Consider the following 23,934-nt stretch of genomic DNA (forward strand, 5'->3'; position numbering starts at 1 on the left):
GAGCCAGGCAGGCCAGGCTGACTGGGATAACAGCAGTTTATTTCTCAGCTGGGTATACAACTGTGTGGCGAAGGCAGGTCGTGGTGGCTGGTGGAGTGAGGGGGGGCTATGTCCTGGAACGGGCAGGCTGCAGGACAAGGGGACCCCAGAGTACAGGGACAGGAATGGGCTGGCTGCGACAGCATGTCCCAGGGAAAGGGACAGGGGATCCCCAAAAGGGGAACATGATAGAGCCCTGGCAGCCCAAATGCATCTTCCTTTCTCAGTGCTGGTCTTAACAGCACCAAGGCTGTGTCCCCTGGGTGGGTGGCTGCGGTCACTGCTGTAACATCTCCTGGCACCCCAACTGGTTCCTGCCCACCCCTGGGTGGGGACAAGTGCCCTCCTGGGCACCCACTGCTCTCCCCAGGCTCTGTCACGTAACTGACACGTAACTGTGTCCACACTGAGGCACTCCCTTTCCCATCACCTCTCCTCCCTGAGCCTCCCTCTGACACTGCTGCCCCCAGAGGGCCTCTGCCTGCCAGCTCCCAGCCCCTTGCAGGGCTCCCCACGGGAACACTGGCTCGTCCCGGAGACACTCTCAGCATCGCCTCCTGCACCACCTCCTTCAAACTTTCTGCAACCTGTATCACTTCCTTCTGACCTCCGCGGTCCCCCCACCGCATCCCACCCACCCTGGCTGCTGCAGCACCTGCTAGTCCCCTCTGTGTCCCTCCGTCCTGCAGGGGTGGGGACAGGGATGGGGTGAGGTTGGGGATGGGGACGGGACAGGGTACAGGATGGGACTGTCCCACTTTGCCTGGGCAAGCTGGAAGGGTACCTATAAATGGTCTCCTTGACATGGCAATAAATAACTTTGGCTCTCTTTTTGGTCACTGGGGAAGGATTTCGGGAACTTCTTTGAGAAGGGGTCAAAAGTTTAAAAAAAACACAACAGTGAAGAACTAGGGGGCTGGGGGCTGGAATAAAAAAATTATCTTTTCCTCCCCCAGATCTGGTTTCAATTGAAACCAGCCAGATCTGGAGGCTGGGAGAAGCTGGGAGAGGTTGTTCTGGTCATGGCACCCACTCTGCACTGCCCACCCATGCTGGGTGTGCCGTGACCCCACGGGCAGCGGCACTGGCTGTGCCACCCCAGAAAGCAGAGCTGTGGGGTGCTGGGCTCTGTAACACCCTGGTGCTGGGGACAGGGGACTTGCAGGGGACCACTGAGCCCGTCCCAATCCCTGCTCCATGGTGCAGGGCTGCGGAGGGAGGAGGCCATGCCAGGGTCTGGCTCCCCCCCCGCTGCCCGCTCTGCCTGCTGACCACGCAGTCCTGCCCCGAAAGGTTAGGGTGGTAAAAATAGAGCAGGGCCATGGGATGGCGGGCAGGCGGGAGGCACCTGACCCCACCGGCATGCCGAGGGGCTGCAACAGCTCTGCCATGGAGCAGGGACGCCGGTTTTGGGGGAACTCAGCCCCAAGTGTTGGAGTGTTCCCAGCGGGTGGCATTGCCCGGGTTGGCGGGACCGGGGAGAGGGTGGCCTGGCCGGGGCTGGCTTGTCTAGGAGGTGCAGGGGGCCCCCGAGGGCAGCCCCCCTGGCTTCAGCCGCAGACTGCCGGTCCAGCCCCGGGGGCAGAGGTTGAAACTGTGAATGCCCGGGCTTTTCGCCCCCGAGTCTTCGGAGTCGAGGGAGACGTCCGAGTCCGTCGGGGACCGGGAAGTGCAGCGCTTGGCTGGGGACCGCCCGCCTACCACGGGGGATGGCAGGGGGCTCTTGGGGCTGGGGGACAGCCCGGGGACGAGGCAGGAGGACACACTAGGTGGCAGCAGGAGCCGGCGACCTTCTGCCCAGATGGCTCGGGGCATCCCGGGGGAGGCACAAAATTGGGGGCCGTCTGCCCGAGGTGATCGCAGGGGGCTCTTGTGGATGGGCAAGGGGCTGCCCAGGCTCCCCGGCATGCTGCTGGCAGCCTGTGGCGCCGGGGCTCTGGTGCTCTCCAGCCATGCCGGCCGGGGAGACTGGGGCAGGCTTGGGGGGCCGGCGGGGATAGGGGTGAAGGGGCGGGAGCCCTCCGGCCCCACAGCTTTGGGAGAGGAGCTCTTCCTCCGGGCAGCATTGATGATGTTCCTGGCGAGCCGCGCTTGCATCTGCCGGCTGGCCCGGGGGTCGGCGTCCTGCCGCAGCGGGGACAGGGACCTCTCGCTCCATGGAGGGGACGTGGGGGGTCCCTCATCCAGCTCGGGCACCGAGGCTGGGCTGGCCCAGCCATCCAGGCTGCCCGGACACCGCGCCAGCCGGGGCGTCCAGGTGGGCGAGGCGGGCAGGGACAGCCGCCTTTCCTGGAGGGGGACAGAGAACAGGTTAATGCCAGCACCACTCAGTGGAATGAAGGGGTCAGAGCAGATGGTCGGGGCAGAAGAGTCCATGCTGGCTCAGCCCTGTGGGAACCGGGGATGCACCCTTGTGCATTGCACCTCTTGCAGAGCTCCCCAGAAACGCATTTGCCTTTGCACCCCCTCACCAGCCAAGCAGGTTGGGGCAGGCTGAGCCTGCAATTAATCATCCTTGCCCAAAATATGACCCAGGACCTCTCACCACCTGCAGCTTCTTAAAGCCTCCTTCCAGGCGATGCACGGAGACCCCCCTGTGCTGCCCCAGGTATCCATCGCCCAGCAGCCATTCCCCAGCTGGCAGGAAAGAGAAGACCCAGGTCTGACAGCGCAGAGAATGTATTCAGAAAGAGGGGAGAAAAAAAAGAAAAACCAGAAGAAATAAAAGCACAGTCGAAAGGCAACTTGTTACCGTGGGGAGAGCAGCAGGAGCAAGGGACAGGCAGAGGCACAGCTGGTTGACAAGCATCGGGCTAAGCATCGCTGAGCTGGCCCTGCCCTCACCTGCTCAGCACATCCCTCGCTCCTGGCCATGCCAAGGAGCACTGCCTGTCCCCAGCTCCAGCACCAAGTGTAGGGAGGGACACGGACCCTGCAGTGTCCCCAGCACCCTGGGGCTCCACTGTTCCCCCAGGGATGTGGCTCCCCTCCGTGGCATGGAAGCGAACGAGGACAGATCCTGAAGGAGCAGCAAATGAGACAGGAGCAGGCACAGTGAGGCAGAAAGGTAGTGTGTCCCCTCCGGATTTGCTTTGGTAGCAGGCCGATAGGAGCCAGCAGAACAGAAGGGCTGCAGGTGAGCGGGCAGAGCCAGCAGCTGCTGGCTACAGAAGCTGGAAAGGCAGGAGGCGAGGAAAGGACGGAGCCAGAGACATGATGCTCCATACAGTCACCAGGCAAAAGAAAGAGAGAAAGTGCCAGCAGTCCCGGCAGGCTCCCAACGGCTCTTTGGGATCCCATGGGCTCTGTGCCCCTTACTCCTGCCACCTCCCCTGGACCCCTTGGCTCCTGTTACACCAGGGGCTCGGCAGTATCTGTATCACCCACAGTTCCAGCACTGCAGCCTCCTAGCTACTCCTTTTTTCTATTTCATTTTCTTTTCTCCCCCTTTTTCATGGATGGTTCAGCTTTTGGCTCGACCCTGAGCAGTTAGGGAGGACTTGGCCGGCAAAGGGGAGCCTAAAACCCCCATGTTTTTCTCTCCACCACTGCTACTTGTAGTAAAAAGAAGGTTTCCACACCTGCGGCTCGATGCCGGCGTTCCTGGTGGAGTAGGAGGGCCGTGGCGCCTGGAAGCCCCCCTTCACTCGGGGCGGCAGCAGGCGGGATGGGGAGGCCAGCAGCACATCAGTCGGGGCTCCGGGACCAGCATGGCTGCCATGAGTCAGGGGCAGCACCCCAGCAGTGCCAAGGAAGGGGCTGGAGGTGGTCTGGCCAGCACTGGGCACAGCAGGGGGTTGCCAAACAGGGGAAGGAGGCAATGGTGAGGTCAGGCAGGAGGTTTGCTGGGAGTAGGGATAGGCATCAGGAAGAGAGGGTCTGGGTGGAGGCATCTCCCGGGGCATGGACCTCGCTGGTCCCTTGGATGGGGAGAGGATGAAGAGTGAAGACTGGAGCTGGTAGGGCTGGTGCTTGGAGATCTCTAGCTCCTTCTGGGAGACCTCATTCTCCACCAGTTTGCTGCCGTACAGAGATGCCGGGGGGGTGTTGGAGGACCTGGAGGGACTCTTGGAGGGGTGTCTGGAGACCATGGGCGACAGGCAAGCATTGGCATCATATTTCCAGGAGGGAGGCAGGGACATGGTGGGCGATGGGGACCGCAGCAGCTCAGGCTGCGAGGGAGCCTCGATGATGAACTTCTCCATCCTGGACTGCCGACGGGCAAAGAGCTCAGCCCCCTTCCCTCTCGCTTCACTGAGGTTGTGGCTGGGCTGTGGCTTCGGCTTGGGCTGGATGGTGGGGGACTTGAGGCAGGAGGACCATGCTGGAGCATCATCGGCAGGCGGGAGGTGCTGTCCGCCCCTGGCTGCGCTGCTGGGGACAAAGTTGGCGGCTTCAGCCCCAAGGGCAAAGGGCTCATCCTCGGCACCGGCCTCCCCCTGCTCCTTCTGCTTCTTCCTGCTGTCCACGCTCTGGACCAGGTCCAGCAGATCGGGGTTGGGGCCCAGCTTTGGCTTTTCGACAAAGGTGAACATGGACTTTTTGCTGGCTCTCCGGGCAGCTGACTCCTCCAGGATCCCTGTTTTGGGCAGGGGGTTCGGGCCGCTCACCCCACAGCTCAGGGTGGGACCTGGCAGCATCTTCTGCTCCCGGGGAGGATACAGGGCTGAGTAGGCGGGGGGTGAGCGGACACGGGTGAGCGGTGGGGGGCTGCTCAAGGTCTCCACATAGGTGGGTGGCGGGGGCAGCTCAGCAGTGGGAGGTCCCTCTGTGGGCTGGCCACTGGCAGGGGACACCTGAGTGCCGAAGGGTCTGGCTGTCCGGTTCTTCACAGGCTTGGGCTTGGCCAAGGTGAGATGGACTTCAAAGTACTGCCGGCCCCGTGCCCCATTCTGCTCAGGGCTGGCTGGGGATGCCGCCCCCGTGGCCGTCCCCGCTGGTGCGCTGGGCACCTCACCAGGCACCTCGCCATTCTTCCCCTCCTTGGGGTTCTGCGGCAGGGCAAGAGCCACCATGCTCGGCCTCACAGGGGCTCCCGCATCCCTAAGCCCGCCAGCCCCGTTCTCCATCCCACCAGAAGCCCGCTCTTGCACGCCATTGGTGGCAGACGATGCCATGTTCTCCTTCAGGTAGATGCTAAGCGGGACCTGCTGGACTTCGGCAGGTGGCTCCTGGAACGGGGACGTGTTCGCCCGCAGCTCTCCCGTGGTGCCGGGCTGGCTGGACTCCAGCTTTGTCCCCTGCCCCTCGCCCCCTTCCATGACTGCTTGCCGAGGCCAGGGAGTGGGGCTCAGTGGCAGTCCCCCGCCATGCCCAGCCCCAGCAAGCCCGTCAACGCGCTGCTTGCGACGGTTGAAGAGCAGGACGCCCTTGGAGCTGGGGCCAGGCGCCGTGGTGAGCTGCGCCGCAATCCTCCGGCTCCGCGCCTTCGCCTCCTTCAGCTCCTTCTCAGAGAGGCTGGCACTGCGGGAGAGACCTGGGCAGAGGGGAGAAGGGGGTTAGGGGGGCTCGGCAGGAACATGGGATCCCAGCCCACCCCAGCCAGGTCTGGCAACCCTTCCTCCTGGTATCCCTCAGCATCCCAACCCCTTCCCTGGCAGCTGGGGGAAGGCAGGAGGGATGCTCTGGGTCTGGGGTACACTGGGGGGATATTGTAGCCCAGGGGTGATGAGGACCCAGCATAGCCCCTGCCAAGACGCTGAGCTGCAGCACTGCAGACCACGGGGACAGATAGCAAAGTCCAGGGGACACTCAGCGGCACTCAAGACCTTTCCTCCTGTCCCACCACAGTGACCATATGGGAAAGGAATTCCTCCAAGGGCTTCAGCAGGTCTCAGGTTGCAGCTCACATGGTTTTGGCCCCCAGCTTGAAGAGGCAGCGGGCAGGAAAGGGGCCAGTGTGTGTCTCCAGCCCCTTGCCCCAAATCCCAGCATGGTCAGCCCTGAGTGGGCAGGAAAGCAAACCCAGCATCAGCGGGGAGATGCCAGCCCGCCATGACCGCATGGAAAAGCCAGTGGCCAGCCCCGTCTGGGGACTGATTTATGCAGCAACACGAGATGGCAGCAGCCGACAGACGCTGTGCAGATCCAGATCCGCCGGACACAGACATAGCCTGCAGCAAGGCACCAACCTCATGCCTTGGGAACCTATGCAAGTGCTAAAAGCAAAGTGCTACAAGCTCAGTGGCCAGAGTGCCACTGAGCTTCTTGCGTGCTGGCCAAAAGGTCAAGGCACCAGCCCTTCCCAAAGGCAAAAGGATGTGGAGCTGCTGGGAACGCATTTTCTCAGGGTGAGTGATTTCCTACAAGCACACTCTGAAGTGCCCATGGGAAAGGCAGCGTCCCCGGCCCTGCTGAGGCCACTGCTTGGGGACAGACACTGGTACAGAGCATCAGCATCAGCCCAGCACCCCTCAAGGGTGCAACCTGTTCCCAAAGGCGCTGCCAGGATGGCTGTGATGGGGTGTCCCCACTCTGGCTTCAGCAGGGAGGTGGGTGGTCAGGGCCGCCCGCCCCAAGCCCCACTCCTCCAGGCGCCAAGAGCACCCGCTCCCTTTCTCTTCCCAGCCCTTCCTTCATGTGTTTCTCATTTTCTTGCCTTCTGTGCCGCTTGGGAGCCTTCCAGGATATTTTCAGCAGTGGCTCAGCCTACCAGTGAGGGAAGGGATGAATGACTAAGCCAAATCCTTCCAGCAAGCCCACGGTTAAGCAGGAGGGCTGCTGCAAGCTGGGCATCTCCTCTTCCTCACCCTTCATCCCTCCCACCCCCTTCAGAACCCAGCAAGTCCCTGCCCTGGCCCCAGCACCACCAAGGTGTGCAGGATGGCCTTGCCTAGCTGGAGGGGCCAAAGAGGAGGAGGAGGAGGTTGGACTGCCCAGCAGGAAGGTTTGGGCCAGGCACAGGGGAGAGAAGGCAGAGATGCCGGTGGAAACTCTCTCCTGGAAACGAGGAGCCCGTCCGCAGCAGCGATGCCGGCGGCCAACATCTTCCCCGGATAGCGCCCGGCATTGTTTAACGCCCCATTTCTATTTGCTTTGGCGGCAGCACAGAGCAGGGCCGCAGTTTCCTCCGGCCGGGCTGGCTGGAGGGCGGCCAGCACCGCAGCTCCCGCTCCATGGGGTCACCCTCACTGCCTTTATCTCTGAAACAGCGGAGAAATACGGCCAAGGAGCCATTGAGAAATAACCCACAGGCTCCAGATGTCTGTGAAATTCATGCTCCAAGCTGAGCATCCCCACTTCCTCAGAGGCCGAGGCCGCCTAAGAAGCCGAGCTCTCAGCAGAGCCATTTCACAGCCTCTCGCTCTTGCTACTGCCTTTTAACAGCAACCAAGGGGCCTTGGGGGATCTCCTCCGCACTGGAGGGATGACTCAGCTCTTGGCCAGCCCATTCCTGCTTGGACTAGCCACTGGATACACTCCTGTGTAGCCGGGACCAGCGTTGGGATTTGCCCCCCGGGATTTTGCCCCCAGGTATCCCAACCCCTTGCCACCACTTCGGGCACAGGTATCCCTCCAGGTGGGACAACCCCCCCCCCCCCAAATCCCCCACCTGGCATCTGCTCCCATCAGTGCCTTGCAGCCCCCATCCCCTATGTGCTTCCAGCGCTCCCTCTGCCCCCGCCCACCTGGTACCTGCCATTCCCAGCCGCTCCACCCAAGCTCACTGGAAATGAATCCCTCAGGATACTAATGGGGATGGGGAGCAGTAATAACTGCACTTCACATCCAATTTTTATCACACAGATGGAGAGCATCAAAGCCTCCGGCAGGCCAGAGGAAATTGCAGAGAACAACCCTGTACATCGCCCTGCTTGCACAGCTGCACACAGCCCAGCGGACAGACGGACAGACAGGTTGCCCTGAAACCCAGCTCTGCAGGCACTGCTGCAAATGTGGATCATCATCACTCAACCCAGGGTGACATCACATCCCCAGCCAAAGGGCAGGGACCACTTCCCTCCCTCTTCCCCTCCAGTCTGAGACATAGGATGAGTTATGACCTGACGTGAGAGCCTTTAGCCATGTGCCATGGTGGCCGGAGGGACCCCTATCACCTGGGGCAGATCCTGCACCCCTCGCTCCCCTCCCAGCCACAGGGAACATCCCCTCATCCTTCCCTGCCCCTCCCTGCCAACCAGGGACCCTTGGGTGGGCTCTGGCTGGGTACTTCCCCCCAGCCCCAGGCAGGTGAGGAGGAGCTCAATGTGCTGAAAACATCCAGGTGCTGGGGAGGAGTAGGAGGGGTGCAGGGCCAAAGGCAGCCTGAGTAGCGTGGCGAGGAGACAAAAGAAAAACTATGCACGGTTGAGGGCGCCTGGGGCTTGCGCAGCACTGGAAATTGGCTACCGCCCACTAACAGGAGTCCAGTCCAAAATCTGAAGGGTGACCAGCTCATCTCATGCTCTTCCACTCTTCCTTCCTTCCTTCCCACACCGTGCACCGGCTCACCACCACGCTCCTCTTCGGGAAGGAAACGTCTCCCCTCTCCAAATGTCCCTGCTTCTTCCAAGAACAATGAATCCAGCCCCGCCAGCCCTCCTTGCTGCCGTGTCCCTGCATTGGGGGGTCCCCTGGCAGCCCCCAGGCCTGCTCTCCAGGGATGCCGGAGAAGGAGATGCTCCATGTGCCTCACAGGATCGCTGGACTCCCAGCACACATGAGCAGCTGGCCAACAGCCCCCAAGTGCTATTTCGGTGCAATGCACATCAGCTCCAGACAGAGCAACCTATAGATGTCTATCTATATATTTATATAGGCACTTGCTCCATAGGTTTCCCATTGCTCCAGGGGTTACTTCTAGCAACATCCCCCAAGTCCAGGGCTTAACAGCTTCTTTCTGAGCTGCACTCATCCTTCCCGCAGCACATACTATGCTCTCTCCTCCAGAGTGAGGATGACGAGGGTGATGAAAGGCATTTTTGTGCTCTCCCCCACTGGCCAGATGGGGAAAAAAAATTCCTTCCAGCTCAGCTTTCCATGCAAAGGATGGGTCCCCTCGGCACATCATGTCTGAAGTCCAGCCACCAAAGGCTGGAGCCACCATCTGACCCAAATTGATGGTGAAGGATGTATCAGACCCTGCGCATGGCCTGCCCTGCCCTGCCATCGACTCCAAAAGCTGGAATGAGATGAGGATTTAGCCCCAAATCGCAGGGATGGGAGACAGCCCAGGGCAATCTGAGCTGTAAGATTCCGTTTCTGATCTTGATGTGGCTGGGATGTCAGATGAAGAAAACCAGCGACTTGGAAGCTGCCACCTTGCAGGTCTGTGGGGTTGCAAGCACTGGGCGTGACGGTGAGAAGTCCTTGTACGAAGAAGCCAAGAGGTATTAGAGTCCCAGTGGAGCCAGTGTGATGCAACAGGCCATGCGAAATCTTGGACTCAAGGCTGGCAGGTGACTCCAAAATCTATCCCTAGACTGCTCCTGGTTTGGATGTTCGGCCATCCCAGCGCTGCAGCCCACCATGGCCAGCTCACAGGAGGATGCTCAGGATGTCCCACCAGACCACCCACCAACCCAGGGCTGTCCAGGGCCAGGCAGAACATGGACCAGAAACCCCAAATCCACCTTTGCAGAGTCCAGCAGCCTCCATCCATAGCCAACAGGTGTTTTTCCCCCTTTCCAAACATTTCTTGGGCTGCTGTGGGTCAACCCAAATGGTGCATCTCATTGGCAAAATCCCACCAGCAAAACCAAGAACTAAACCGAGACAAACCCCATCTCCGCCGCTGTCATGTCACCTCCCTGCCACGAACCCAAACGCACATCTACAGCTGGGCACTGATGGGGCAGGGGAATCCAGTGTTTTCACCCAAACATTGAGGGCTTTGGACGCCGAGGAAATGTAAGCAGGTTTTTTGGCAGAGAAGCCAACTGGCCTTTTGCCCCAGCTACAGCTGTGCAGGATTTTTTGCAGTGCACACTAACTTGCACACATTTAAGCCTGCACTTCCCTCTGGCTCCCAGAGTTACCCCAAATAATCTGCTGCTAGGAAAACAAGAAGGGTAGCACAGACAGGCAGTCAAGTTAGCTAGAAACAGATATGATTCAAACAGGGATAAAAATACAACAATTTTCTGCCTCGTTCCCAGCTTCCGGCCCTCCTATACCCCATATATAAAATCTCCATGAAGTTTTTTCCATGCTAGCCCTGCAGACTTGAAAAGCCCCAGCTCAAGCAGCGGGTGTTATGGTGGGAGCAACTTTGCCTGCCTGGCAGGGCACACCATGCGGGGCCTCTCCTCTCTGGTGCCTTTGCCAGTGACAAAATCTGGCACAGCAAGAAAATTCGATGCGCTTGCAACTTTCCCCTGTGCTCTGTTCACAAGGGCTTTGCTGGATTTGGAGCTGTTTGCCTCCCAACGCTCTTCCCGGCTCACAGCCATGCCCCAGCCTTGCCTGGCTCTCAGCACCCAAATCCTGCTGAAAATGGCCCCACTGTCTCCAAGCACCAAGCCCTGGGGCACCCATATGTTACCTGGGAGGAGGAGGAAAAGGGGCTGGGGTTGGGGGGGATTGCTTTTTAATAGGGACTGGCTGCCCAAGCCCCAGCCCCACTTTCCTGGGGCACACCAAGCCAAGGAGATGCTGCAAGCACCCCTAGACCTGAGTGCATCCATACTGGGGAAGAAGAGGCTGCTGTTACCACAAAATTGGAGGCAGCACCTTCCCCCAGCTGGCCAAAATTAAGCTTTTAGCTTTGCAAAAGGAGGCTGGAGATGGGCAGACCTCCTCCAGGCTGCCCTGCCATCCATCCGCCTGGCACGCAGCAGAGCCAGCCCATCTCATGGCTGGGTACCAGGGGGACCCCATCCCACGTGGCAGGTGAGTCCCAGTCCCCCTACTCCCACCAGTGCTCAGACTCCCCACAACATATCCTGGGCTGCTGGGGCCCTGGTGACAGCCCTGCCAGGCTGGTGCCATGAGCCGGAGGTGCTGGCCTTGTGAGAGAAGGTCATCTGGCTCGGCTTGGCCCTGTCGGATGGATGGAGCGGGGAGGGGAGCAGAACAAAACGGGGCCTTTGCCTGTCCCTTGCACAACCCGTAAAGGATCCATCCCACTGGCTGCCAAGCCGAAGGGACAGACCTTGTGTCTCCAGCGCAGGGTGGCACAGCCAGAGGAGGGGACATGCCCCCACCGAGGGGACAGGGGACATTGCCTGGGAAGACGCTCTGCTGAGCTGGGAGGTATGACCCTGCCGAGCCGCGGGGGGACCCCTACGCTCCCCCGCCGCGCCTCCCACGCCCCGTGCCAAACCCTCGGGTGTGGGCAGAGGGAACCAACACCCGCCCGGCTAATTTACCGAGAGAGGAACCCCGCTCAGCCCTCGCCCCACCCGGGCTGCCTGCGGCTCCACTCGCCTGCCTTTCACCCACCATCAGCACCCCACGGGGGGTTCTGGGTGTGGACCCCCCGACCCCCATGCACCCCCGGACCCCCCCGTGCACAGCCAGTCCCCAGCACCCCTGGATATCCCCATATCCCAGCACCCCCCCTTGCACCCCCGCTCACCCCCCTCTGCTCTCCCACCCACCCCCTCACTTCTGCACTGGCACCCCGCGAACCCCCGGTCTCTGCCCCGGCCCACCCCCGGCCGGCTGCCCCCCCCCCACGTCCAGCACCCCCAGCCCCGCCTGGGGACAGCCGCTGCCTACCCAGTCCCGGCCCTACCCGCGGTGCCGGTGCCGGTGCCGCCGCCGCCCCTCGCAGCCCGACTGCACCGGCGAGGAGGCGGCGGGCAGGAAAGTTGCGGCAGCTCCGCCCTCGAAGCGGGCCCGGAGGGGCGGCGAGCGGGGGACGGGGCCGGGGGGTGGCGGGTCCCGCCGGCCCTGCCCCTGCCCGCCCCGCCCGCCCGCCCGACCGGACGGGACGGGTACCCCTCCCCGGCGGCACCGGCAGCCGCCCCGCCGCTCCCCGCCCGGCTGGGTCTGCCCTGAGCCCGCTGCCGGGGCGAGAGCGGCCGGGACATCCCCTTATTCCACCCTGAGGCATTCCCCTACCCAGCCCTGCGCATCCCCCCACCCCGAACCCCCTTTCCCTCTTCCCAGCACCTCTGGGACCTGCAGCACCGTACAGGGTGGGGAAGCAAGGCCTCCCCTTGCTGCTGGTTCCCTCTGTGCCTAAAGAGCACAGGCGCTTGGTGCTGGACAAAAATTCTGGGGACCCTTGGGAAGAGCACTGAAAGCCCTGTGCCATGGGTGGTCAGCTCCCAGTGATGGGGGGTCTACAGCCCTGAGCGAGATGATTCCCGGAGAGCCAGCATCACCTCCCACCTCTACCACCCTGCTCCCGCTGGGGCTGCAGAGCTTCTGCGTACCGCTGCGGGTGGGAACAGCCTCACCCCCTTCCCGTGCCTGTCCACACCGCAGGATGAGCTCTTGGCCTTATTTTTTGCCTTTCTAATTTCCTTTCTTCCTGTCCCTCTTTGCTTTTTTGTGCTTTTCTGGTTTTTGAGGGAGACTGGCGCTGGCTCGGCCGCCCCCAGGGAGCGAACCCTTCCGTTTATTTGCACACCAGACAGAGAAACCAGTCCTGCCTCCTGCATCTCCCAGCTGCTGCCTCTACCCGGGGCTCCTGTGCTCCCCAGCCTGCCTCAAGAGGTGCCAACCAGCTCGGGCCGCTGTGCTGGATATTTGGGAGCAGCCAGCCTGGCTTTGGGCTGCTGGATGGGGCCCAAAGGGGCATCCGGGACCTGCCTGGGTGGGTCTGCACCTCTCGGGGCAGGTGGCACCTGCTTGGCTCCCAACTTGCGGGACCACCCCTGCATGATTTTGGGTGCAGACGGATGCACTCTTTTTGCTTGCAGGAACTGCATGGGAAGGGGTGAGTGTATTTTATCCCCTGCACGGCTAAGAAGAGGAGCATATCACTGATGACTCCTGGGGATGCTCCTGCAAACATCCTGCTGCCGAGGCAGTTCTGTCACCACCTGCACGGGGACCTGCCTCTCCCTCCCTCCTCTCCTGCTGTCCCTGCTCTGAACCAAACCTCTCCTTAGCAAACCTGCAGGTTTTTTGCAAGGTCCTGGCACTGCGGCCGATGCTCAGGACCCTCAGCGACATCCTGCCCGGAGGCTCTGGAAAGTCTGACGGGTCCCGCAGGCAGTGGATGATGGTGATCTCACTTGGAGGGGGAGGAAATGGGACAGACAAACTCTTTCCAACAAACCTGTTGAGTTACTTTAAAATTCCAGGCTGGCAGCAAAAGTGCTGGATGGTGGTGTGGGTTAGGAAAATGCTGAGCCTGGACAGAGTCAGGCCTGACCTTTCCCTGCCGCAGATCTGCCTTCCCAGAGCAAAGTGAGAAGTGGGAAGACTATTTGGGTCCATCTGGTTTGTGTGCTGAGCCCTGAAACACGACGCCCATATGGCCGGGGGAGCTGCTAGGGCAGCAGTGAGCCAAAGGGCTTGGCTGAGCTTCCCAGCCCAGCCAGGGAGCTGCTGGTTTTGAGGACATCTGACACCCCAAAAAGGCAGGGGACAGATTCTGGACACCAGGTTCATGTCGAGCATCCCCAGCTGATACCGTCCCTCCCCATCCTGGGGGCTGCTTTGGGAGAACCAGGCTCTAAGCAGAGCAGCAGCATCCGATAACACCATCCCTTGGGGACAGTGACACACCTGCCCCAGCACCACATGGCAGCTGAGATAACAGCTGGGCAGGAGCAAAATAGAAAGAAGGGTGGAAGCGAGGTTTAAAAACGGATCCGATGGCTGTAAGAGGATGGGTCTAATCCTGTGGGAGCATCTCCCCTGGGTGGGGAGGTCTGGCCATGGGACTGGCTGTGGTAACCCTAGATATGCGCCTGTATTTCTGTCACTGTGGCCAAAGGAACAGTCACAGAGAGGAATGGCTGAGAAACAGGGCTGTGAAGAGAGGCGATGGCAGAGTACATTGTAGGAACCAACCAGCCTGAAATAAAGCGCTTAGTTTTTAAACCAGGGGCTGAAAGAGAGATGGCCCCAATCCACATAACGAATGCTTGGCCACACCCGCCCTGACTGACTGGGGAGAGGTGTCCCTGTCCCAGGCAGCGCCCCAGGAGCTGGCCTGGATTACCCCCCTTTTGGCAGGGTCCTGTTGAGCCCCAGGGCCAGGGTGAGGGCTGAGAAGCCCACCCAGCTCGTGCCCCACTTGAGGTTCAGTTGAGCTCTTGGAGACTGTGAGAACTCACCCGTTGCCTTCCCACCCCTCTCCTAAGAAAAGACATGGATTCCTCCTTATTTTTAAGGCCAGAAATATCATCTCAAGCTAAAAAAAGTCTCAGTAGCTCTCCAGGAGCCTGGGACCTCTAATCCGGCAGAGGTCCTGCCCTGGGAATAGACGGGTGTTCCCACTGCTGTGATGGTCCATGGCAGCCCTGGCACTGGGAACACAGCACTGCTTTTCAGGGTGTGGGATGGTAGCCAAAGGGGGTTTCTCTTACCCATTTTCCTCGGCTCGCCAGCAGGGTTGATGAGGACCCGTTGGATCTTCACCACTTTCCACTCCTGGTTGGGGTTGGCCACAGGGATGGCTGCTGCAGGGGGCAGATCTGGGGCAGACCCAGGGTCTTCTGTGGGTGCTGAGGGTTCAGCCACCGAAGCCGGGCTGCCACCATCCAATGTGGGACCTGGCACATCCCCATTGAGCCCCCCAGGCTCCTTCCCGCAGGTCCCGCTTGCCTTCCCTCCCAGCAGCCCCATCCATCCCTCCTGCTTGACTGGCTCGGGGGCAGGAGCATCCCGGAGCTGACGGCACCTCTGCCCCCCTCTGTTCCCCCTCTCCTGCCAACAGCTGGTGTCCCCCTCAGCTGTCCTGCAGACACATGGGTTTTGCACAGCCTCGCTGGCTGTGGGGCAGCCAGGTTGGGTTTGCAGGCAGGGCTGCTGGAGCGTTGCCTTCAGCATCTTTGACGCTTTCCTTTGCTGGCACTCCACAGCCTTTCAAACCCGCTCTGCATGGCCAAGGAGCTGGTTCCTCCCCGGCAGCATCCCTCAGAGCACAGGCTGCGTCCAAGAGGGGAGATGACCACGTGCCAGGTGCAACCTCAGCTTTACTCCCCGTGCAGGTGGGATGAACAGGCACGATGCCTTGGGAGTGGGCAGCTTTCAGAGACCAGCCACAGGGATTTGCCTGGAGGACACACGTCACCAAGGATAATTTTGTAGGAATTTCTCTTATCCAGGCAGGCAGAGGAGGAGCATCTAAAAACCTGTACAGAGGGAAGGGGAAGCATTGAGGATGCTTGTGTATGCACTGATTTCCTCTGGCTGCAGCCAGTGGTGCAGCTCCTGCCATCCCCAGCCTGGGCTCCAGCCCCAGCACCACTCCCCATGAGGAAAGACCCCCTGAGATGCAAACACTCCTTACCAGCTCATTTGGAAATGCCCCCCACCCCAGCAGCCCCCACAATGCCACGTTTACCGCACCACACCCTTGCCCACCCATCCTCACCCTGGGGGCAGCACCCAGGGCCAGAGCACAGTGCCCAGCTCCCTTTGCTTTAGCAGCCCAGACAGGGCCATAGAGACCCCCATTTGTGGCCAGTGCTGAAGGATGGTTGCTGCTCAGGAGGTGGGAGCATTCAGGGAAGAAGCCCGTTCCCTGTGGAGAGGGATTTACTCAGGGTTAGCAGGAGCTCTGGCTCCCACCACCATCCTGCTGGAAAGCAAAATTCCCAGCATCCAGCTAACAAAGCCATGTTTAACCATTGAGTGACTCACACTGTGCCAGGACAAGCACAGACAGACCCACTTCCCTTCTGCTGAGCATAAATCCCGCCGAATGACGAATGCACGCACCGACACAGCCGAGAGGTGAGGTATCAGCTAGGAGAGGGGGATGTCATTGCTCCCGGTGCAGGATACGGGTTACAGCGCACGGGGGAAATTCCTGTGCTGTGAGTCCTCTGCAGCCACTCAGCACAGCGTCGCCCAGCTGTGCTCGCTGCAAGGCTGGGTCCCACGGAAGCGCCTGCCAGGCACTGCTGCTCCTGGGAGACCCACAGAGCCCACAGCACACAGGCTGGGGTGGATTTCCCAGCCTAACAGCCGGCCGAGGAGGAAAAGTGGTTTCTGCTAGACCCAAAACCCTCCCTGAGTTATCGCAAGATTTTTCAGTGAAATAAGAAAATGCTCTAGGTCAACACCACAGGTTGAGCTCAGGCACAAATACACCCTGCAGCTTCATCTGGGGCTCGCACAGCTTGTGTGCAAAACTTTTCCCATCCTTAGCAAGGTTATTTTGGAAATTAAGGCAGATTTGAAAACAGCCAGTGAAAGCTTTGCTGCCAAACAGGGGCTTGGGCATTTCCCAAATGTGAGGCTGCATTTTTTTGAGAATGTCCAAAGGAAATCATCTGCCCTTTCTGAAATCCTTCCTCCTGCTTTGCTCTGCTGCAATTATTCAACATGGGTTTCCAAAGAGATCCTGGGGGGAAAATTTTGATGTTTCTCTCTGAAAAAGGAATCTCATCCTGCTCTTTATGTAATTTGGGGCCCCAGTAGTTGCAGGAAGCCACCCACATCTTTCCTTAGAAACATGGCAAGTTGTGGGAGCTGGAGGGAGCTGGCTTATCTCAAATGAGGACAAAGAGAAAGTTGCTGAAAATAGCCCCAGCCCAGCTCGGGTCAGCAGAGATCCTCTCGGAGCTGCTCTGCCGCCTTCCCCCTCCCACCCCCTCGGCTCCATATGTAGGGGGGAGGTTTCTTGGGCGGCACGATTCCCGCCCATCCTCACTGGAGCTGCCTTGACAGTTGGCTGGGCAAACCCGTACCACCCTGAAAACCATCTTCCAAAGCCACCCCCTTCCGTTTCAGGAGCTCTTTCTGCAGATAGGCATATCCTGGGGATGGGCGCCCACGATTCCAGCGTTCCCTGGGCAAACCCCTCCTTGGCGACACCCGAGCGGCAGCATTCCCCCAGGACACACTGCAGGGACTGGGCTGCCCACGCTGCCGAAATACCAAGTCACGCGTCTGCTGCCTTGCTGGGGACCAGTCTGAGCCCGGCACCACGGTGGGGGAACGTTGGCAGAGCTGTTGGCAGAGTAGCTGCCTTCCCCCGGGACATGGCTCTTAGGCTCTACAGCAGCGCAAGAAGAGAATATTTATGGGTAACAGGCATCTCTAGCAAATGCTGTGAGTCTGATCCTGTCTGCTCAAGGACCAGCTGGGTAGGATGGGTATATGTGCCCTGGGTGCATCACTGCACCAGCGAAGAGGAGCAGCAGTGCACAAAACCAGGCCGAGGTAACAACAACCCGCCTGTGCAGACACCCTCCTGCAGAAAGAGGTTGTAAAGGGGCGTGAGGGTCATTTCAGTGACAATTTCAGGGGTGCAGCATCAAACGGGGGAGCAAGGGATGCTCAAGTTGGGCACCAGTGTCCAGCTCACAGCACCAACAAGCCACTGCCCAGCCATGCCCCTCCAAAAAAGAACCTCATGCTCCCCAGCAGCAGTGAGTCCCTATGAGAAGCTGAAAAATGGTGCCAAGGGAAGGAAGACTAAAAAAAAAATCCTTCAATTCACAAAATGCTGAAATCTGGCAGCAGGGAGACCTTTTGCTTGGCTATCTTTCCCTGCCCACTCGCTGGTGGGTGATACATAGCCCCCCCCGCCTGCCTTTCTCACACCCTGCCACCCCTCTGCCATTGAAAAAAGGAAAACTAAAGTTAACTTTCCACCTCCCACACAAATATTTTTGGCAGGCATTGCTGGCATTCAGGCTACTGAGCACAAGGGAGACAAGGCCTGCACAAAGTCTTCATATCCATCTGCTCCTGGCACCCACCCGGGGGACCCAAGAGACCACGGTGGCCTGGGCTGGTCCTGTCCCAGCCACAGCACAGGGGCAGCAGGCAGCACAGCTGTAAAAAAATGGGGTGCACCTCCAGGACAGCCCTGGGGACTGCAGGTAGCCCGGCCACAGGTTATCATAGGGTGCGGTTGGATTTGTATGCAAGACTGGGCTCTGTCCCCAGTCTCCTGTGTTGTCCCCAGCCTCATCGCTGCCCAATGCTTGGTTTTCACCATCATTAAACAAGACGGGACGGGGGTGGGAAGGGGTGTGAAAGCTGTCCCCAGCACAGTGGGGGCTCTCGGATTTCCCTGAGGTCAGGCAGCGGGTCGCTGTCACTCAGGCAGGACCCTGCTGTCCAGACTTGCAGTCCCCAGCTCCGGTCACAAGATCAGCTCTGTCCCTTTCCAAAATAGCCCAACTGCAATGTATACATCTGGGAATCTTCACACCTTTCCTGTGCCAGCAGCTGAATGTCCCCTCTGGGGAGCCGAGCACCTTCCCCCTGTGGCACCTTCTCCCCCGTGGCACTTTCCCCTCCGTGGCACCTTCTCCCCATGGCACTGCATGGGGAAAGGGGCCTGGGTTGGCTGCATCCCTGAAGGGGTGACTGTGTATCCCTGGGGTGCCCTGTGTCTCTTTAAGGGAGCGCTGCCTCCGCACCTGATACGGGACACGTCCTTGTGGTGTAGCTGTCACCCAGCAGCATTTGGAGCCATGCCTTGGTCACCCTGTGCCCAGACTGTCTCCCATCTGCTGCAATCCAATATCCCCCCCCAGCTCCCTGCATACCTGGCTGGGATGTGCTGCTGAGCCGCATGCTGGGGGGGCACATGGCTGAGCCGCCTGCGGGGTGACTCCCCCTGCACAAGGACCCCACCATTAAAGCACAGGGCTGAGGCCAGCTCGGTGTCACCCTGACATCCTTCCGTGGGAGACCGGGACCGCTCCAAGCAGGGAGGGGATGGCAACGGGAGGGATGCAGCCAGGCTGTGCAGGATGGGTGGAGTAAAACCTTCTTTGCACGGGCCAAGAGCTCTCTGAGGGGATCCAGAACCCAGGGAAGGTGCTCAAGTGAGCTGGGATGTGATGTGATTTCTTCCCTGGAAAACCCTGCCAGGATGAGAGAGGAGATGCCATGTCACCTCCCTTGGCATGACAGGTCCCCAGCCTTGCCAGGCCAGGCCAGACCCTGTCCCCAGAGTGAGCCCTGGGAGTGTGGGCAATGACAGCCGCATCCCGGCTCCTTCAGAGGAGGCAGGGGCTGGCAGGCACAGCAGCCAGCAGCGTGCTGGGGAAAACAAAAGCCTTTTGCAGTGCTGATTTACTACCTTGACGGAAACCAGGATGGAAAAAACAACATTCCTGAATGCCTGTCCCCGTGCAACCCCCGTGGTCCCCAACGCCCCGGCCTGCCTGTAGGGACCTGGGGCTGCTGGTTCTGGCACGCAGGTGCCCATGCGAGCTTGCACCCTCATCTCCTGTCCACAGTTGGCAGGGAGAAGCAGCAGGAGAAATGCCTGGGGACGGCAGGGCACCAGAGGAATTGTTCTTATTAAGCGGTGAGCAAAGCAAGGGAAGAGGAGGACAGCGGCATCCCGGACAGCTGGACCGTGTCCCTGCCTTCCTCCATCCCACACTGGAAGCAAGTGCTGGATGTGGCTGCAGGGACTGCTTGGCATCCCTCTGCACTGCTCTGCATCCCTTTTCTCTGCTGCATGACTCCTCACACAGGCCCTGGGCTTGCCCTTCCGCCATTCGGGGAGGACAGGGAGGACAGGGAGGACCCTGGGCAGCTCACCTCTCTGCTCTCAGGCACCAAAGAGGCTGAGAGCAGGCTGGGGTGGAGGGCAGCTCGCTGGGGGGCGGATTGCCGGTCCCTTGGAGGGCAGCACAGTGCAGGCTGGGCTGGGCTTGGGGTGAAATGCATTCTATACCCCAGCACAAACATCCCATACCAAGCCCTGGTGGGTGTTTGCACCCGCTCCACTGCCCCAGTCCCCAGGGGTGCTTTTTGTAGGGTTATAGCACTCAGCAAAGCTGCTCCCTTCCTCCCATGATTCAAACCACCTCCCAGCCCCAGGCTGTTGGAGGGCTTCAGCAAACCCCAGTGCTCCATGGGGATTTACATCCATTGAACATCAGCCTGTGCACTCCAGGAGAGTGATGCTGACCTTGCTCAGTCCTCCTAACTGGGTCCAGAAGTCAATCTACCCCCCATATCATCCCTAACAGGGCTGTCTGACCTGGCAGTCCCATCCAGACCATCCCGGGTGATGCCTGCGTGGGCATGCCTGCACTTTGCTTATCTTGGACCCTGACTTCAGCTTCAGCTGCTGCATCACTGGGGGTGAGGACAGCCCCAGCCCAGCTGTCACGGCTGCCCTAGGCCTTTCTTGGCGCAGTTTTGTGGGGCTAAGCACCAGGTTTGCCAAGCACTGAGGACCCCAGGTCCCACCAGCTGCAGTCTAGTGCAAACTTAAGGTGCCACCGAGGTTTGTGGCCATCCACAGGGACCCCTGGCCACCACTGCTCAGGGACATAGGATGGCCAGCTGGAGTCCCAGCAGATCACTGTGGGAAGCCAGAGATGAAACTGTAGCTCAGCTTTTTCAAAGCTCAAACCAAATGCAAAAAACAGGGAGGTCTGAGACAGAAGACAACCTTAAATACCAAGATTTGGGCTGACGGCAGTCGGGGTGGGGAAGCCCAGCCCTGCTGCCATAAAATCACTCGGGGCTGTGTGATGAACTGGGGACTTTTCCAGCCCTGGGACATGTGGAGCTGAGGCAGCAGTCCGGGAGGAGGCAGGGCAGGGAGGGTCGTGCCGGTTGGGGTCCAGCAGCCAGGCTGGGAGCACTGCATGGGTCTCCCCATGGCTGGCACCACTGTGACTGCAAAGCAGACCCAAGCTGCGCCGGCGAGAGCTGGCTTGGCAAGCCGGGTGCAGGCAGCTCCCAACCCCACTACTCCACACATCCCTGCCCACCCCGGGCAGCTTGCCTTCATTATCCATCACGCGGGAAGAGCCCCCGCCGCGCAGCCACTGGCTTGCCGGCACAGCAGGTCCCACACCCAAATTTCCCCGCAGAGTTCCAGCAGCAGATGCCGGAGGGATGGCTGGCTCGACTGTGCCTTCACGCCTTTCCCAAGTGATACTGCTGAACATTTGCTGGGTGTTGATGACAAATGCTTGCTAATTAAACAAAATCCCAGTCCTGGAGGTGAGTGCAGTGGGGATGGGGTCACCCTCGGCTGTCGTGGCAGCTGTTGTCATGCCAAAAACCTGCCTGGGTGGGGAGGGCAGGGCAGCCTCCTGCAGCGGGGTTGGGGCTCACCCTGCAGTGCGTTTGGGGCTCATCCCACAGCCACATCGACCCCAGGTAGCTCAGCCTCAGTAGACATTAGACACGACCCATTAACCAAGCAGAAAAACCCACAGGGGCTTGAAAAGCCAGTTTAAGCAACCTCTGTGCATTTGGGGCTGCCTGAGCTGGACCAACTGACAGCCAGAGCACCTCAGCCCCCCAGGGCCCAGGGGCTGCCGAGCTTCCCGGGCCACCCTGGGGCCCAGTGCAGCATAAGCCATGGCCTGATTTCACAGCTGTGTTTCCCACTGCCGCAGGCCCCCCAGTGTCCCCTAAGCAGACAAATGAGGGGCCACGACCCAGGGCTGCCGGGATCACGGCACGCGACCTGCCCACGTGTAGATGCAAGGTCACTGGCAGAGCTGGCGGTTCTGCTAAGGTTTGCTGAGCCCTGGCAGCCCCATCCTCCCCACTGTGACCCCCCCACCAGGCATCCCTGAAGACCTAAAACCTGGAGGAGTTGGCTGGGGAACGGGACTGTGCTGCTAAGAGAGGGGGAGCAGCTGCCCGGTGCCTCCCGCACCTGCAGCCCTGGCCAGTCCCTTGGTCCCCAGCTCTGATCCCAGAGGGGCAGGACAGGACCTGAGAGGGGAGAGCGTTGCACACAGCCTGGAGACCACCAGGACCAGGAGCAAGGACATTTTAACAGCACAGTGAGAAAGCAGGGAGCGAGTGCACCCGAGAGAAGGGTCTCACCCCTTCAAGCCCCACAGGCAGCACTTGGGGACGGTCCATGGGAAACAAAGACCATCCCAGGGAGAGGGGTGTTTTGTTTCCAGCCCAGGAAGGCAGCCAAACCCCAGCACATGCCCGTTCCCAGGCCTTGGCCCCAGCGGCACAGCGGGCTGGTGGCCTTGGGACATGAGGTTTGCTCCCATCCAGCTCGCTCAAAGCTGCAAGCTTAGCCAGGACAGGCAGGGTGTGGGCAGGCGAGCCAGGAGGGCAGCCCTGCTGCTCAGCTGGGCTCCGGGAGTCCCTGAAACCAGAACACGGTCACCAGCCGTTGCTACTCACAGGGGTCCCCGTGCAATTCCTAACGCCGGGGAAGATGAGCAGGAGGTGGAAGAGGAAGGGTGCGACTGGGACGCATTTTAGGATGGGGCTGTGCGTGGATGAGCGACAGAAGCAGCGTGTGTGTGTGTGTGTGTGCAGCGTGCTCAGCAGTCTGGCTCTCATTCTGGCAAAAGTGCTTGTGCAGTAGGAATAAACATGCCGAGGACACATCCAAGCCAGTGCAAACAGCCCCTGACTGAGCCGCTCTCTCCCAACCCTCTGTTTTCTTTCTCTGCTTTTCCTTTCTTCTCTTAACCCCTTCAGGAGCCTGGGGGACCAGCTTTGGCAGCCCTCAGAGCTGCTGGGACCAAACCCTGCAGACCCCTGGGGGTCTGGCCACGAGGAAGAGCTGTCCCTGTGAGGGGACACCGATGGGGGGCCTGGGTCCTCCCAGGGCTCAGGGATGCCTCCCTGGGTTGGTTCTGCTGCCACCAAGCCCTCTGCCCAGCACAACTCTCCCTTTCCTTCCCCCACCTTGTCTCTCCCCTCCAGTGTGCTCCCACAGCAGTTCATCCTGTCCCCAGTGGCTCCACGGGGATCCTGGGGAAAAGGGCTGCTCCCCCTCCCAAATCCCCACCCTCCCCGGCCAAGGGCAGGCTGGATGCTGGCAGGGAGGCACCCCATCCCGGGCAGGATCAAGGAGCCAAGAAAGCCCCCATCATGAGGAAGACATGCCAGGGGTCTTGGGGAAGCCCACCTCCACCCTCTGCTCTGCCGGGAAGATCCTCCGTCTTGGAGTTTGCTGATGCTGGTGCCAGAGGAACATGTCCTTCGACACCAGTTTTCCCCCATGGGCACTGCGAGCCATCCACAGCCAGAATCCTGCTGGGACAGCCACAGAGCGCAGGGCAATTCCGGTAAGCCTAGGGATGCTCGTACTCGCCATGCTCACCTCTTTCCCCTTCCCTTTTCTCCTGTGGGGAAGCAAAGCTCTCTGCTCTCTGTGTGCTCCAGCTGAGCCTGGAAGGGGTCAAGCCCACGGTCCCCCTGCTGTGCCTGGACCCCAGGGTCCCAGCCAGGAGCTTGGAGCCAGCAGCACCCGGGTCTCCTCGCCTGCTCTCCTCCAGCCGCGCCGTGCAGGGCAGGGTGAACAGGGGGGAGAGGGGCGGGAGGAGGGGAGTGGGGAAATGAAACTTTAATAGCACAGAGCCCCTTTTGTTTCCCAGCATATGGGATATTTCATACATGCTGAAGGCATTAACCACCTATATGCTTCAAGCGCTCACAGCGGCTGGGAGCACGGCCCCGTGCTCGGCTCTGGGGCACAGTGTCTGTCCCAGGGGGCTGGAGGCGGCAGCAAGTGGCCCCTCTGCCCCATCACCTCTCCCTGTGTGGGGGGAGACCCTTAATTACAGCCTGGAAAACTGCTCGATTTCATCAGGATCACCCCCCTGCATGATTTTGTCCCTCCAAAAGAGCAGCCAACCCCACTGAACTCAAGGCTAGGAAAGGGGTGTCCCTGTTTTTGGGACATGCTGCATGTCCCTGCCATGAAAGGAGGGGAACCGGCCCTGTAGTCGAGACCCCAAACAGCCCTGCCATCCCAGGGACATGGCAGAGCCCCACGGTCCCACGGAGTTGTGACTAATGGTGGCAGAGAGGGGCTGTGGAGGGCTGGCAGTGCATCTCCTCCCTGTCTGCACCCCAAGGAAACGAGAGCATCCCTGGGAGCAGCAAGCAGGCAAGGTG

At 60.3% G+C, this 23,934-nt stretch overlaps 1 protein-coding gene across 2 annotated transcripts; it reads right to left on the reverse strand.

Annotated features, from left to right (window-relative positions):
- Positions 1-22: 22 nt before the first annotated feature.
- Positions 23-23,318, reverse strand: SYNPO (synaptopodin). Of its 2 annotated transcripts, none has more exons than XM_075102685.1 (4): positions 23,138-23,318; positions 14,472-15,239; positions 3,621-5,515; positions 23-2,328 (listed from the first exon to the last, which is right to left on the reverse strand). In XM_075102685.1, exons 2-4 carry the CDS (start codon positions 14,932-14,934, stop codon positions 1,549-1,551), a joined length of 3,138 nt encoding a protein of 1,045 aa, XP_074958786.1. In that variant the 5' UTR covers positions 14,935-15,239; positions 23,138-23,318; the 3' UTR covers positions 23-1,548. The 2 variants fall into 2 exon arrangements, with proteins under 2 accessions (XP_074958786.1, XP_074958787.1); XM_075102686.1 differs by lacking the exon at positions 23,138-23,318 and adding an exon at positions 15,829-15,849.
- Between the last annotated feature and the right edge of the window lie 616 nt (positions 23,319-23,934).

This window comes from Phalacrocorax aristotelis, chromosome 8 (genome assembly GCF_949628215.1).
Source record: "Phalacrocorax aristotelis chromosome 8, bGulAri2.1, whole genome shotgun sequence".
In the NCBI taxonomy this organism is placed as follows: Eukaryota; Metazoa; Chordata; class Aves; order Suliformes; family Phalacrocoracidae; genus Phalacrocorax; species Phalacrocorax aristotelis.

What these genes read in the sequence shown, in the direction of transcription:
- SYNPO (XM_075102685.1), bottom strand. Translation starts at nt 14,934, where the DNA reads ATGCTGAAGGCAACGCTCCAGCAGCCCTGCCTGCAAACCCAACCTGGC. An exon ending in TGGCGAGCCGAGGAAAATGG is followed by an intron (nt 5,516 to 14,471) that starts GTAAGAGAAACC and finishes CCCTCTGCCCAG; the next exon opens with GTCTCTCCCGCAGTGCCAGC. An exon ending in ACGCCGGCATCGAGCCGCAG is followed by an intron (nt 2,329 to 3,620) that starts GTGTGGAAACCT and finishes GTCCCCCTCCAG; the next exon opens with GAAAGGCGGCTGTCCCTGCC.